Source organism: Stegodyphus dumicola, chromosome 8 (genome assembly GCF_044657685.1).
Source record: "Stegodyphus dumicola isolate Sdum_Otavi_A_Nest chromosome 8, ASM4465768v1".
NCBI classification, from domain to species: Eukaryota; Metazoa; Arthropoda; class Arachnida; order Araneae; family Eresidae; genus Stegodyphus; species Stegodyphus dumicola.
In genome coordinates, this window is record NC_140775.1 from 128,314,710 (window position 1) to 128,328,958 (window position 14,249).

The 14,249-nt window shown below is 35.5% G+C and overlaps 1 protein-coding gene across 4 annotated transcripts in view; it reads left to right on the plus strand.

The window, feature by feature from the left end:
- LOC118187330 (uncharacterized) overlaps window positions 1-14,249 on the plus strand; it is a 152,908-nt gene that overhangs the window by 67,757 nt on the left and 70,902 nt on the right. For 2 of the 4 annotated variants that reach the window (XM_085822396.1, XM_085822397.1), the window contains exon 6: window positions 1,430-1,480. The exons of the other annotated variants lie outside the window; for them this stretch is intronic. In XM_085822396.1, coding sequence (XP_085678522.1) covers window positions 1,430-1,480 — 51 coding nt within the window. The remainder of the gene's footprint in view (window positions 1-1,429; window positions 1,481-14,249) is intronic. 4 annotated transcript variants of the gene reach the window in all.

Here is a 14,249-nt window from a genome sequence, read left to right on the forward strand (position 1 = left end):
GAATAGGTGTTTTTTCCCATGTGCAATGTGTATACAAGCCAGTTTCTCTTAGAAAGCCCTTCACGAAAGCATCTTTTTCTTTAGGCCGACAGGCCTCGAGTGCTTTGCCATTATCAAATAAACCAAACTTAACATTCTTCAATTGATCATGTACTGTACATTTTGGAATATCTAGTCTGATAGTTCCTGACCTGTATAATGTGGATTTTCAGTGATAACTTCTTTTAATAGATCTTTATTTGTAGAGGATTATCGTTCATCATCTTTGAGAATAAAATTTCAGCGCTTAAGGATTTAAAATCACCTTTGGATTGTGTGTCAAAAACTACACATTTTCCGTACGTAGCACAAATTTTACAAGTAGTCTGAATATTATTCCCCCCTTTTTAAAATAAAATAGCAGTTATGCTATTTTATTATTTGAAAATGAATTTTTTGATTCTCTATTTTTAACATTGCACTGAAACAAAAATAATCCCCCATCATATGCTAGAATGACCCACGTTGAACAGAAAATACGACATTTAAAATCTGCTTTAAGCAACAATATCTTCGATTTTTGTTAAACATCTGGCATTCAGTCCTTATCAGCGGTAACAAAATAATTAAATGAAAATAATCTTCCATTTAAGAAAGAAAGGGAAAAACACGGAACTTCTTTAGATGACCGATTACTATACCGCGTCTCTTCTAATGTATACCAAGAAAAAAACAGTGCCATATCGTTTCACATTTCAAATTTTACTGCAAGAACATTTGTGTCTTTATTAATATGAATTAATTTCTGAATATTTTCTCACTTTATTTAGCAAATCAAAAAAAAAAAAAAAATGTCATTTTTATTTATTTATTTATTTTTTTTACTAAATCTTTTGATGAATTTTACAGGATTAGCACATGCGTATCAATCATAGACATCAGTGAAACAAAGTATTAAATCTAATTTTCTCAGCTTTCGCTTCGTTTTATTTCAAATTTTAGAATTTAGAGCTTCAATTGAATGATTACCACAACTTATGATTTGTGCATCTGGCTTGAAAAGACCGTATCTTTAATCACTGTCTCATCTTTGTTATTGAATATAGAAGAATCTGTATGTATGTTCCTGTCATTGTGATAAAACGATGGTATCTAGAACCATAAAATTTAGAATGCGCGTAGTACTTCACCCTAACATGAGAAGTTAGAATTTTGAATTTCTGTCTAATTTATATCGTGTTTTGTGCAAATTTAATGAACATTTTAGCGATTTAAAAACAAAGTATCTCGTCAAAGCTTAAGATATTTACGTATGAAATTTAATCATGAAACTCAGCGATGTTAAAGAGGTATGTTGCCTCTCTGCAAAACGTATACGTTTGTCTTTATTACAGAATATTTTTATCTTTCATTTTTTTCTTTAAATATAATATTTCTTTTCTTTAAATAGAATATTTTTATCTTTCATGCGGCAGTGTATTGCTATTCGACAAAGAATAAGGTATTTAATTTTTCTTTCAAATTTATTTTGTTATTAATTAAAAAATTAAGCGATTTAAATACAAATGTTCATTTCTGTTATTTTTAATTTCTATTGGAAAATTACATTATTCGTGAAATTACATTAGCAAAATTCCTTGAAAGTTATATATTTTATTCTGGCTAGTATGATAAAATTCTAAGAATTATAATAAAATTTGCTATGGTATTAAAAAGTATGTATTAAAAAATATTTTTAATTTTACATGTGGCAATCATGGACCTTATAAAAAATAGGCTAACCCAAAAGGGTTTTCTCCCTCGTCTGAGGCGTTGCCGGCTGTCTCCTTGATCACATCCGGAGGAGTAGGGACGACTTCCAGAAATTTAACAGTGGTTGGCTATTCCAGCGTGTATAATTGTCAAAAAAAAGCTGGTTGTAGCGCCTCATTTCACAAATTAGAATTTTTAGATATTTTTATTTTTGAAACTGAGATATATTTTTAAAAATTTAGCATATTTATCAAGCATAATTAACGTTCCAAATAATTATAAAGCTATTGCATGCTTTCAGGGCTGGATATGTTTTTAGCTTTTCCTATGCTGTAAGGAAACGTGTAACTACTTCTTTTAGAAAATAATATTTTAAATCTGAACTAATAGAAAATTTCAAACAAGCAATTTTCTCTTGCAATTTTTATGCTTTTTATTGTTGTAAATAAGTAAAAAATACTAAAATATTAAAAAACATATTTTTGAAAGTTGTGTTTAAAATTCTAAATTGTGCTGCTTTTTAAAATTACAGATGAGTATTATAGCACAATTTCTATAAAGGAATTTTATTTCAATTATATTTCAGAATACATAGTGATAAACACTTTTGATTCCTTAAAAATGTTTTTGTAAATTTAATTCAAATATTAAAATCGTATTTAACCGTAGTAATTAATTTTACTTGTATTTTATAGCGAATATTTTTTAAAATTTATTTTTAGTTCTGCATAAGATTTTTTTATTTACTGTTAATTTAATTTATTAGCCTAAAGGGGCGGTAGACTAGGAAGGCTGTTAGTTTCGAAGCGGCATTTTGCGCTGTTTGACTATAAATGTTCGTGTCTCCTTGCAAATTGTTGTTACCAAATATTATCGCCCTCTATTATATGTAAAGAAATTAAATAACGAAGAATCTGCATGAATACATGTATGTTTCTCGCACTGTGACAAAAACGACAGTATGTAGAGCCATCATATTTTGAATGATATAATCCTCCACCCGAACATGGGCATCTGGACGGCCGAATTTCGAATTTGTTTCATCTATTTCATATTTTGTAAAACTTTAACGAATTTTTGATTAGCAAACTCAGCGAATTCAGAGGGAGCACTGTACGGAAAATAACAGTTTTATGTCCAGTGCGGAAATTCTAAAGATATGCTGTTTTCAAATGTATGTGGTTTACGGGCGAAGAACATGATATTCAATAAATATAGGTAAGACACAAAACTTTAAAAAAAGAGTGCTTCTAGATTTTATTTTATCTTTTTTTTTTTTTTTTTTTCTTTCATTACGCTCAGAAAATTTTATGCTCCGAATTTTATGAATTATTAAAATAACTAATCCACTTTAATGTTAATAACTTAATGATTATATAATCAAATAAATATGATCGTTTTGTAATGTTATATACTTTGGAAAATCACTGCCTGAAAATGTTCATTAAATTAAAAAAAATTATCAGATCTTTTTTAATTTTACTTTATTTATTTCAAAGCATCGCGTACTATCAATCTTATTTAATTTTACTTTATTTTTACGCAAAATTAAGTTCATAAATTTTGTGCTTAGAGTTTTTACCGTTTTCCCAAAGTAAAGATGTTTGTACAAGAATTACACGTGAAAAAAAAAAAAAAAAAAAAAAAAAAAAAAAAAGGGCGAAATGCACTAAAAAGTGCTTTAATGAGATATATTAAATCCTATTTGGAAAAAACTGTGGCTGTTATAATCTCATCACTATACAACGTATCACATTTAATAATTGAAAAGAGTTATGTGATACAAACGGCATAGGTTTCAGTGTTAAAGTAAAGCAGATCGCCCCTACTCTTTCTTGCCGACATGTCGGTGACGCGCGCCCCGCCCACTGGGTTAGTCTATCTCTTATAAGGTCCATGGTGGCAATACTCTTTTGTCATTTCTGTAATCATTTATCATGTGACTTGGGTTTTCCGTTAGATATGCAGAACAGCGTATTTCTGTATGTAATTGTGTACCATGCATATTTCATTTCTTTTACCTTTGTGTGTTCTTCGTAGTGGTGAGTTCTTTTTATTTTAGAATACGTAAAAATCTGCAAAATGTTTTAAATTTTAACTGCTTTAAAAACCCTTTTTTGGACTACAGAAATTTTGCACATGAATTATGAACCTTTTCTTTTGTGTACTTTTTCTTTTGTGTGCGATCGGACAGGCTTCCTTTTTACTAGAGTTTGTTTTTTAATTGATAGACTTTTGCATGACTAAGCATACATCTGTGCCATTTAACAATTTTAATAAGCTACTGTACAGCTATCGAATATTAGGCACCCAAAGCGATACTCCGAAAAAAATTACCGTAATTTCCGGAAGAAAGGCCGCATCAGCGTAAACGCCGCACTCGAGAAAAATGGCGGGAAAAAAATTAAAATTACACAGAAACGCCGCAATAGATTAAATTGCGCGTGACAACGTCGTGGGCCGTATAGACGCAAAAACTCAACCTAAGTCCTGATATATGAGATACCAGTTAAGAAAAATGCATGAAATGAAACCATAACTCAAAAATAAATTAAAGGTAAGAAATGTATAGCTTCTATGCCGTTTAGAGACATTTTCAAAAATTTTCCGCTCCCTTCTTACTTAAAAACTATTCAACAAGTACTTGTACCCAAACTGATGTGATCTGTATTTGGCAGAATGCCAAGAAAAATACATTCATGCAGAAGGGAAAATACGTCAGAGTTCGTTATTGCGAGGCAGGTGGAGTCGTGTCCGCCTTTGAAAAAAATTGCAGAAAACGCAGGGGTGGGGAGAGGATGGGTCCTGGAAGATTCATGGAATGGCAGAGGAGAGCAAAGCTTACATTCAGCTTTGGAGGAGAGAGACTATTCAAACTGATGAGAATGTTGATTTGAAAGGGGGAAGAATGTTATTGTTCTGAGATCTCGTTTAGGGTGAATAAGGCATGTAGGTCCATTCAAGGGAAAGAATGTAAACAAAATAACGTTCGCAAAAAGCAACTGAGTGGTCTTTTGTGCGGGAACAGCACCAGTTTATGCACAAGGCCATCCAAACTATGTACAATGACCATCATAGGAAATATTTTATTTTTAGTGCACATAAACGCCGCATGGGTAGAAACGCCGCACCCGCTGAAAATTTAAGTTTTAAACACGTAAACGCCGCAGCGTTTCTTCCGGAAATTACGGTATTCTTGCTCTGAGAGCATCATACACAATATATTATGTAAGTATATTACTTTCTGGAGAAATAGGCTGTAAAAAGAATAAAAGAAAATATTTCCTCATTTTATTGAGGACATTAAATGCTATGAATGCGAGATAAAATATTACTTGAAACCGAAATAACATGCTTAATATCATTTTCGTTTTCGAACCACATTGTTGTACTGATTTATTTTCTCTTGAGTCGTTTAGTTTTCGGTAAGTTCGTATTCTCGATAAATTTATATTATAGATAAATTATACATAAATTTACACCCATATTACAAATAAACCATGTTAATTAGATAAACCAGATTACATAATAGACAAACCATGTTACAAAACAGATAAATACGATTGCAATAATAGATAAACCATGTTACAAATTATAGAAAAATTTGTAATCGTTATATAATTAAACTATAAGCTAATTTTTGGCCTTTTGAAGAGAACTATACACTGGTGTGCAAAAATTAAGGACGAGACGGTTTTTTCAATATAACTTTGTACAAAAGCTTTCCAAATCAACACATTTAATACCGAAAGATCCCCAATACGTAAGGACATGAGTAATGTAAGCAACACTTACTAAAAGAAAAATCAGAGGGATAAAAAGAAGCTTTATTGAAAAAGTAGCATGGAGCGCAATGCAACTGAAGGCCGAAACATCCCTGTGATGGGTGTCCAGCAAGAAACATCCGGTCTTTAATAGGGGATATGATCTCCCCAGATTATTATTACGTTAATTACGTGAGATTATTTAGCTAGCACGTGGTGTGATGAGTCATCTGTGAAATTGCAGGAAAAAGTACGGTTTCATCCCTGAACGTATTGCTAACTATGACAAAGAGCTCCAAAGAGATAAGAAAAGCTGGTGATAACAAAAGGTACTAGTGGTTTCTTCATCAGGCAGTTTCTCCAGTTTTTACAGCCCTTTTTTCATGAAAAAAAGATGACAACAATCAGCGGAAAATGACGATTAAGGATTTCTAAATTAAAAGATTCTCCGTCAAAAAGTTCAGAAAATATAAAATTTGGCTTATTTTCTCCTTTCTACCCACCGCAGCAATCCCCACAAGGAAAGAATCTACAACGTTCCCCTTTTCCCCCCAGGACTCTTACGAACAAAGAGCCTCTCCCACTACGTTTGCGCTTTTTATGACAGTGGATATTCCTCAATTGTGCAGTCACTCTTTTTTCAATTAGAAAACGGAAACAGGACAGAGAAATTCCCTCTCAAGTCTTCCAGAGTACTTTAAAAGTGAACTTTACATCTCTATCGGTCATCTACTTCAATTTTAGTGCTTTTGGTGAAATTTTGATTTTAGTAACAGCTTGTACAGACTCTATATTGTGTGATAAGATTAGTATTTCATTGTTTTCACACTCTTTTCTTAACAAGAATTGAGAATTTTCTCTCTTGGAGATAGTCTAACTTACGGAAGAAATACTGCTACCAAGGTAGGACTTTTTACTCTTTCGTCCCCGCTTCTCATTCTCCTTGCTTTTGTAATTGATTAATTATACCACATGCATTGCATAGTTTAATAAAAAACAGAGTTAATTGCTTGGTGTTTAAAGAGATGAATTAAGGTGCCTAATATTCCTTATTTTCTTAAGTGCTGAATAACGCAGTTGACTTAATATATATTCGACCTAACATTTTTCATTTCATTTTACCAATGTTTTTAATAAGTTACATTCTTATATTAGTTACTTTTTTCATTTATTGCACTGAATAGAATCTATTTGTTCTTAACATTCTATTATTATGTTTGTACTTGTTTTTTGTTATATATTTTATATTTAACTCATCTAATCTGATTAGTAATTAATACTGGTATTATTCATCCTAAACAACAACAACAAAAAAAAAAAAAAAAAAAAAAAAAAAAAATGGCTCTCTACGTATAGAAAGCATTTCCATTCAATTATCTCTGTACTACGACATTTCTCAGGAGTGTGTGCAACTTATCACAGTATAACTGTTCACAATTTATAATATTAATTCCCTCATAGTCAGCTTCCAGCATGGCTCAAACTACACGTCCTTCGAGCCCAGTGTCCGTCAACTCGGAAAGTATGCTTTTACCACCGGAAAAAGCAGCAACAGTACGCCAAGAAACGCATATAAGAGCCGTAAATCTTTATCATGCATGTCTAGATCTAGCCAGTACTAGACGAGGCGGAAAACGCATCATCCCACCAGGAATGTTCACAAAGCTTAAAAAGATGCTCGATGAGCTCAGAGATATTGCTACAAGTAATGGGATCAGTAACGTAAGCGACGTTCCGTTTCCGATAGGTATTCCGCATCCCTCCCACGCCGTCACATGTCAGTGCGATGATTCCACCACAGACTTTATTAATACAGAAACAATGCCGTCATTATTAGAGGATAATAATGTTCCTAAAATTTCATATGCTAATGCTGTAGCAAAGGTACCAAGAAAAAATAACCCAACTATTTTGCTATACCCAAAGCAAGAGCTAAAATGCCATATTACAGAGAAACTAAATCAGATCCTTCCCCTCAAAGAAATAAATGCCAATATTGATTATATAGCAAATATTAAGAATGGAGGCATCGCGATCAGCAGCACTTCAAAGGAAGAACTCAACAAGATTACTAACGCCATAAACGTTTCCGAAGAAGCAAATAACTTAATAGAAATAAAAACACCAAGGGTTAAAAAACCGAAAATCTCAATCAATAATATCCCGAATACGTTACCACCAAAATTAGTTCTCGAAGAACTAGTTGACCAACTAATGATTGATAAAGAGGAGATTTCACCTCTCTTTTACACAAAAGGCAAAAACCCCAACACCATTAAGTGGGTTCTCGAATGCTCCCCTCGTACTCTATCAAAATGTATTGAACGTAGGAAAATTATAATTAATTGGAGCATTCTCCCAATCGCAGAATTCTACGGAGTGAGGAGATGCTACAGATGCCAAGATTTCTCACATTCTGGTAGTGCATGCAAATTTAGGACTTATTGCGCTTTCTGTGGCGGACCTCACTCCATAAGGAATTGCAAAGAAGACGTACCGGAATGTATCAACTGTAAACTGTTCAACTGAACATATGGAACCTACATCAATACTTCACATGCTGCATTCTCCCCCAAATGCCCATTATATCAGAGGGAAATCTCAAAAATTAAAGCTGCTGCAGTTTACACATCAAAGCAAGAAGAATAGTTAGCTTACTACCTAGTTTCTTTTAAGTTAATTTAAACTTCCCTTTCTGTACATGAATCCATCAAGTACTACCGCCGCCCCTTCAGTTCCCCAATCTCAAATGTTTACGACAATTTTACACAATAATTCGCCTCCACAGGACAAGCTTAGAATCCTTCAAATAAACTTAGGCAGAAGAAAAAGGGCGTCAGAACAACTTAGTGAAGTAATTGAAAATAACAATCATGATGTAATTTGCATTACTGAGCCGTATTGCGTAAAAGGTGAAGTTAGATGCCTTCCCCTTCACTGGCAAATATTTCAATCTACCGAAAAGGATCCTCTAGTTAACCCACGTGCCAGTATTATAGTCACCAATACCAAATGGTCCCCTACAATTATATTAAGCCATAGAGATGTGATGACTGCTCACCACGAGAGGATATGGGGCCGAATCTACACACATTAGAAAATATCTTTAGTAATCTCAGAAGATCACAGCACGTGATTACAGGTGACTTCAATGCTCACCATCAAATGTGGCATTACAATAATACAGATAATAGAGGACATACACTAGCTGACTTTATTGCTACACACAATCTGTATATACATAACCTCTCTTCAGACACTCCTACATTTGAAACAACAAATGGTAAAGGATGGCCGGACTTGACACTGTCAACATTGAGTATCTCCAATAAAATACAAGAATGGAAAGTTCTTGATGATCCAAGCCACTCAGATCATAACTACATCTCATTTGAATTATCAGAAGAAATCCCCGACCTCAAATTAAGAAGATTTTCAATCTCAAAGCAAAAAGCAAGGCAATTTGGAAGAAAAATCTCCACATGTCTTCAGTATGCGGAGAAACTTATAGATAAATGCACATCACCCGATGCAGTCCATGATTTAATGGAAACAATTATCAAAACAATACAGGAGACAGCGACCAACACATTTAAACTCCGTAACAACAACAAGATTACGAAGACTAACTGGTGGACAAAGGAATTAAGACGTGAAAAGCAACATACAAGGGCCCTTCGTAGAAAAATGAAAAGCGCTCCGGAAGGGTTGAAAATGGAAATATGGATAAAATGCAAGCAACAATTAGCAAATTACAAAAAGAAAATAACTGAAGCAAAATTACGCAGCTGGAAGAATTACTGCTGTAGTAATAAAGATACATACGGCCAGCTGTATAAAATGGCTACAAGTAAAGTTTTTAGTCCCACACATATCGGTCTTTCGAGAGATCAACTCTCACGTAACAGCCAGCTTGGTAATGTCACTGAAAAGATTCTCAACAATATTCTAGATGTTGTTTTCCTAAAAGATAATGCAGAAGACGATGGCCACTCACATTCCGACATTAGATACAATAATACCGCTCCAAATACTCCAGACGATGTGGAATTCCACTCACAAGAAATTTCAAAAATTATTAAGTATCTTCCGAATAATAAAGCTCCGGGACCTGACGGATTAGACAACAGGATTATTAAGATAATTCACCACGCAATGCCTTTTCTGTTCCACAAACTACTAAACCTCTGCCTCAAATTTTATGTCTTCCCGAATTGTCTCAAACAGGGACAAACAATACTATTCAAGAAAAATAATAAAGATCCTACGGATCCGGAAGCCTTCAGACCAATCAACCTCTTACCTGCAATAGGTAAACTTTTGGAACGTGCAATCGCGGGCAGATTACGCCACCACTTAGAGAAAAACGAAACCATAAGCCCCAACCAATACGGCTTCAGACCTCTCAAATCTACATCACATGCGATAGTAGAACTTCAAGAGCAGATCCGTAGGAATAAATCTTCAGCTCTCCATACAGCAGTACTCTGCATGGATCTCAAAAATGCGTTTGATTCCGTGTGGTGGCCTGGTATCCTTGAAGCCTTGCGCAACATTAAATGCCCTCGGAACATATTCAAGCTAATGAATAGTTTCCTAACAAACAGAGCAACGATAATCATCAGCAACAACTGTATAGTAGAAAGAAGAATAACGAGGGGCTGTCCACAGGGCTCTTGTCTAAGTGCAGACCTGTGGAACATCACCTTCAATTATATCACCTCCTACAAGTGGCCGGACCATACAAAGCTCATCGCCTTTGCCGACGATGTGGCCTTTGTAACAAATGGGCATTCAAGAGACATACTAGAAAAGAATAGTAACGAGACTCTCTCCATATTCCATTCCCTCTGCGTCAATCAAAAACTAATAATTTCAGAGCCCAAATCACATATTATTTTATTTCCCAAACCGGGCAAATCGCTACAAAGGCTACCTTGCATTAAAATCAATAATAGAAGAATCAAGATCTCAAAAGAAATCAAATTCCTCAGATTGAAAATTGAACAAAAGTTTTCTTGGATCCCACACCTCATGGAAATTCGGAAGAAGACCCAAACTATTTCTAGAGCCCTCGCAAGGATGCAAGGCATAACGTGGGGCCTCAAGTCGAGGATGCAAAACATTCTCTATAATACCGTGATCGAAAAAATAATCCTCTACGGGGCATCAGCATGGACTCACCCTATGACAGTGAAAAAGAAAAGACTCTTAGCTTCGATCCAACGCCCCTTCCTCTTACAAATAGCAAAAGCATACAGAACTACCTCAACGGCAGCTCTCTGTGTATTAACAGGAATCCCACCCCTCCACCTGAAAGCAAAAGAAGATGCAGACTTAGCCACGTTATTCCACCTCAAGAAAAACATAGAGGTAGAAGATCAAAACCTGTGCCCCCTTGATTTTGAACAGCCACGAAATCCTTACCTAAGACACCCTGCAGTACATGCAAAACTCAGAATATCTACAAAAGAAGACACCCTCAGTGTACCTTCATTTCCAGTCGTGTACACAGATGGGTCAAAGTTAAACGAAGAAGTAGGATACGCGTTCTTTGCACTCCTCTCAGAACAAGAAACAACAGAATGGAAAGGACACCTAAGGAACAACAACAGCGTTTTCCAAGCTGAGCTTTCAGCCATAAAACACGCTATTCTATGGTCTCATCAAAAGCATCTAACATATGTTACCATCTACAGTGATAGCCAAGCGGCAATTAAAGCTGTCAATGATGCAACAAACAAATCATCAATAGTGCAAGATATCTACGATTTATTATCACAGCGCAAGAGAACATCTATAAAAATAAAGTGGGTAAAAGCGCATGCTGGACAAGCCCAAAATGAAAGGGCAGATGCGCTTGCTAAAAATGCAGCTCAAGACCCATCTCTACCTCCAATCAATGTCCCATTCCCTAAATCGTATGTGAAACATATGTTGAAAAAAATTACATTAAAAAAATGGCAAACTGAATGGGAAAATGCAGAAGTAGGTAGAAGGCTTTTCAACTTCTACATGAAACCCACATATGATCCAATCTCTTATAACTTCTTCATCAGCATATTCTTATCTGGACATGGTCCTTTCCCCACGTACTACTTTGCACGAAATTTGAGCGAATCAGACAAGTGCGTATGTGGGGAAAAGGGAGACCCAGAGCACTATATTTTCAAGTGCCAGCTCACAAAAGAGCTACACTGCAAAGGAAGGTCACAAATTACGCCTGAGTACATTAAATGCATGCTAACGATACCTCATTTACAACAAAAGGTTTCCTTGATTATGAAGAAACTTTTTGCATATAAAAGAGAAGACATATGTCAAGATGCTATCGCATCTGTATAAATACCTCTTATTCTACAACTTGCAAAAATAATGCAAGATTTCAGAAATATTACAAGTGTCTGAAACAGGCTAAATATGGTATAAATAGTTTTTATAAAATAGTTACATTAAGAATTTGGACTGTATTAGTGTAATAATTAAATCATTAATTAAAAAATAATGTAAATAATATACGACTCTATTAGATATATTAGTGTAAATGTAAGTATTATGTGATTTTCTAATGTATATTTTCTGTATTTATGATACATTAGTTTACAAAAATAATAATGTAAGACTTCAGTGCTGATGCATTTGTGTGTAACAAGTTAAAAAAATGAAAGGAAATGTATTAATAAGAGAATTCGCCTTAGTAATTCAACTAAGTATGATAAAATGAAAAAAAAAAAAAAAATCTTTAATTAGTTCCTTAAAACGATGTTTATTTTAATTCGATGTAACTAGATATACTAATGTAAATATATTGTTTGTATGAAGTACAATGTACAATGAAAGTTTGTATGTATGTTCGAAGTAATTATGTTATTTCAATCTGCCATAATCCAACTTTTGTTGATAGGTTAATTTCTTTGCAATAATTGTATACTATGTCTTTGTAATTGTATATTCAATACGTAAGTCTAATATTAATGTAAAATTACTATGTAAATGTCTTGGTAGGCTAGCATCCGATGCGGGCCAACTAAAAGCCCAGCGGGGTACAGTAGTGCGGCGGAGCAACACCTGTAAAAGTCACTGACGAAGTTCTGGTGCTCCGTCCACTTTTCCCTGTCCCTGTCCCTGACTGCTAGGCAGGTTTTACAGCGTCTGCCCATGCTGAGAATGAGGGTGTTAGTGAGTTGTTAAGGCATTGCTGCCCATTCGCCTTGCAGCGCCAATCGAAGCTCAGGAATCGTTACTGGTGGTAAGGTACGAGCTGCCAAGCGTCTGCCTAGAAAATCCCATACATGCTCGATGGGATTGAAATCCGGAGATCGTGCCGGCCAATCCATACGTTCAATATCCTCACTCTCTAAGAGCCGTTCGGCAGCTACTGTGCGATGACATGGTGCATTGTCGTCCATGAAAAGGAACTGCGGACCCATAGCGCCTCTAAAAAGACGCACATATGGAAGAAGAATCTCGTTACAATAACGGGTCCCGTTGATCGGGTCCCGTTGATTGAACCTGCGTCGAAGATATGAAGGTCTGTACGACTACCAAGCATGATGCCTCCCCAAACGAGAACACCGCCACCTCCATACCTGTCCCTTTCAATGATGTTCGAGGGATGATTGCGGCTTCCCACTCTCTCCAGATGAGTATGCGATGAGAATCGCTACTCAGACTGAATCTGCTCTCTGTAAAGAGTACTCGTCCCCATTCATTTTCTCTCCAATTCCGGTGTTCCCGGCATCACAGAGAACGCCTTCTCCGATGGGCAGGCGTTAGAGGTACACACCGTACAGGGCGTCGTGCAAACAGACCACCACCGTGCAGTCTTCTGGCCACGGTAAAACGCGATATCGGTCGTCCAGTCGCCTGTGTCGTGTGTCTAGCGATTTCTCCCGCTGTCTGCCGCCTTTTTCTTCTGGCCTGTAAGGCAATATATCGGTCATCTGCGGGTGTGGTTCCTCGTGGACGACCACTACTAAACCCCCGGATAGTTGTTCCTGTAGTTTGAAATTGTCTCCAAAGTCGTGAAACGATGCTGTGAGCAATTCCGAACTCTGCAGCCACACTTGTCACACTGCGGCCTTCCTCCAACTTCCCAATGATTCGACCTCGGGTAAAAGCATCCAGATGTCGTCTAACAGATTGATTATTCGCCATTTCTCGCTGAGGCAGCAACTCGGTATGATTTTAACTGCTATACGGCGTGCAATCTCTTTGCCAGAAATAATGATCTTACACCGACAACATGCTTTATACTACTCAGACACTCCCCCATTACGTCTACCTGCATATCTGCGCATGTGCTACCGTATATCACCTTACTTAATCTCCTGATTGGTCTTTCTGTCCGCTCTGCCTCTTCGTTCAGCTGATATGCTAATTTTTCGACTTCGTCCTTAATTTTTGCACACCAGTGTAATTAGATTAATTTTCTGAAATGCGAAATTCTAAAACCAATACTCTCGAAAAAAAATTGGATTTAAATACTTACACTGTCCTCCAAAAGTTAAGGAACATCATGTTTTTCAAAGCTAAACATTACAATAACGTCAGTAACGTTTAAATTTACAGTTCATATGCATGACAGTAAAAAAGTTTAAGAAAAATATATGCAAAAGCAATATCTACCATTTTTATTTTACAGAAATGAATACTTATATATGAGTTGGAGAAAAATAGAAACACTGTAATTTTTGCTCCCGAGTGTTGATCTTCAGCTATTATTACAGTTTCGTTGACAATATCCAGGAGAGT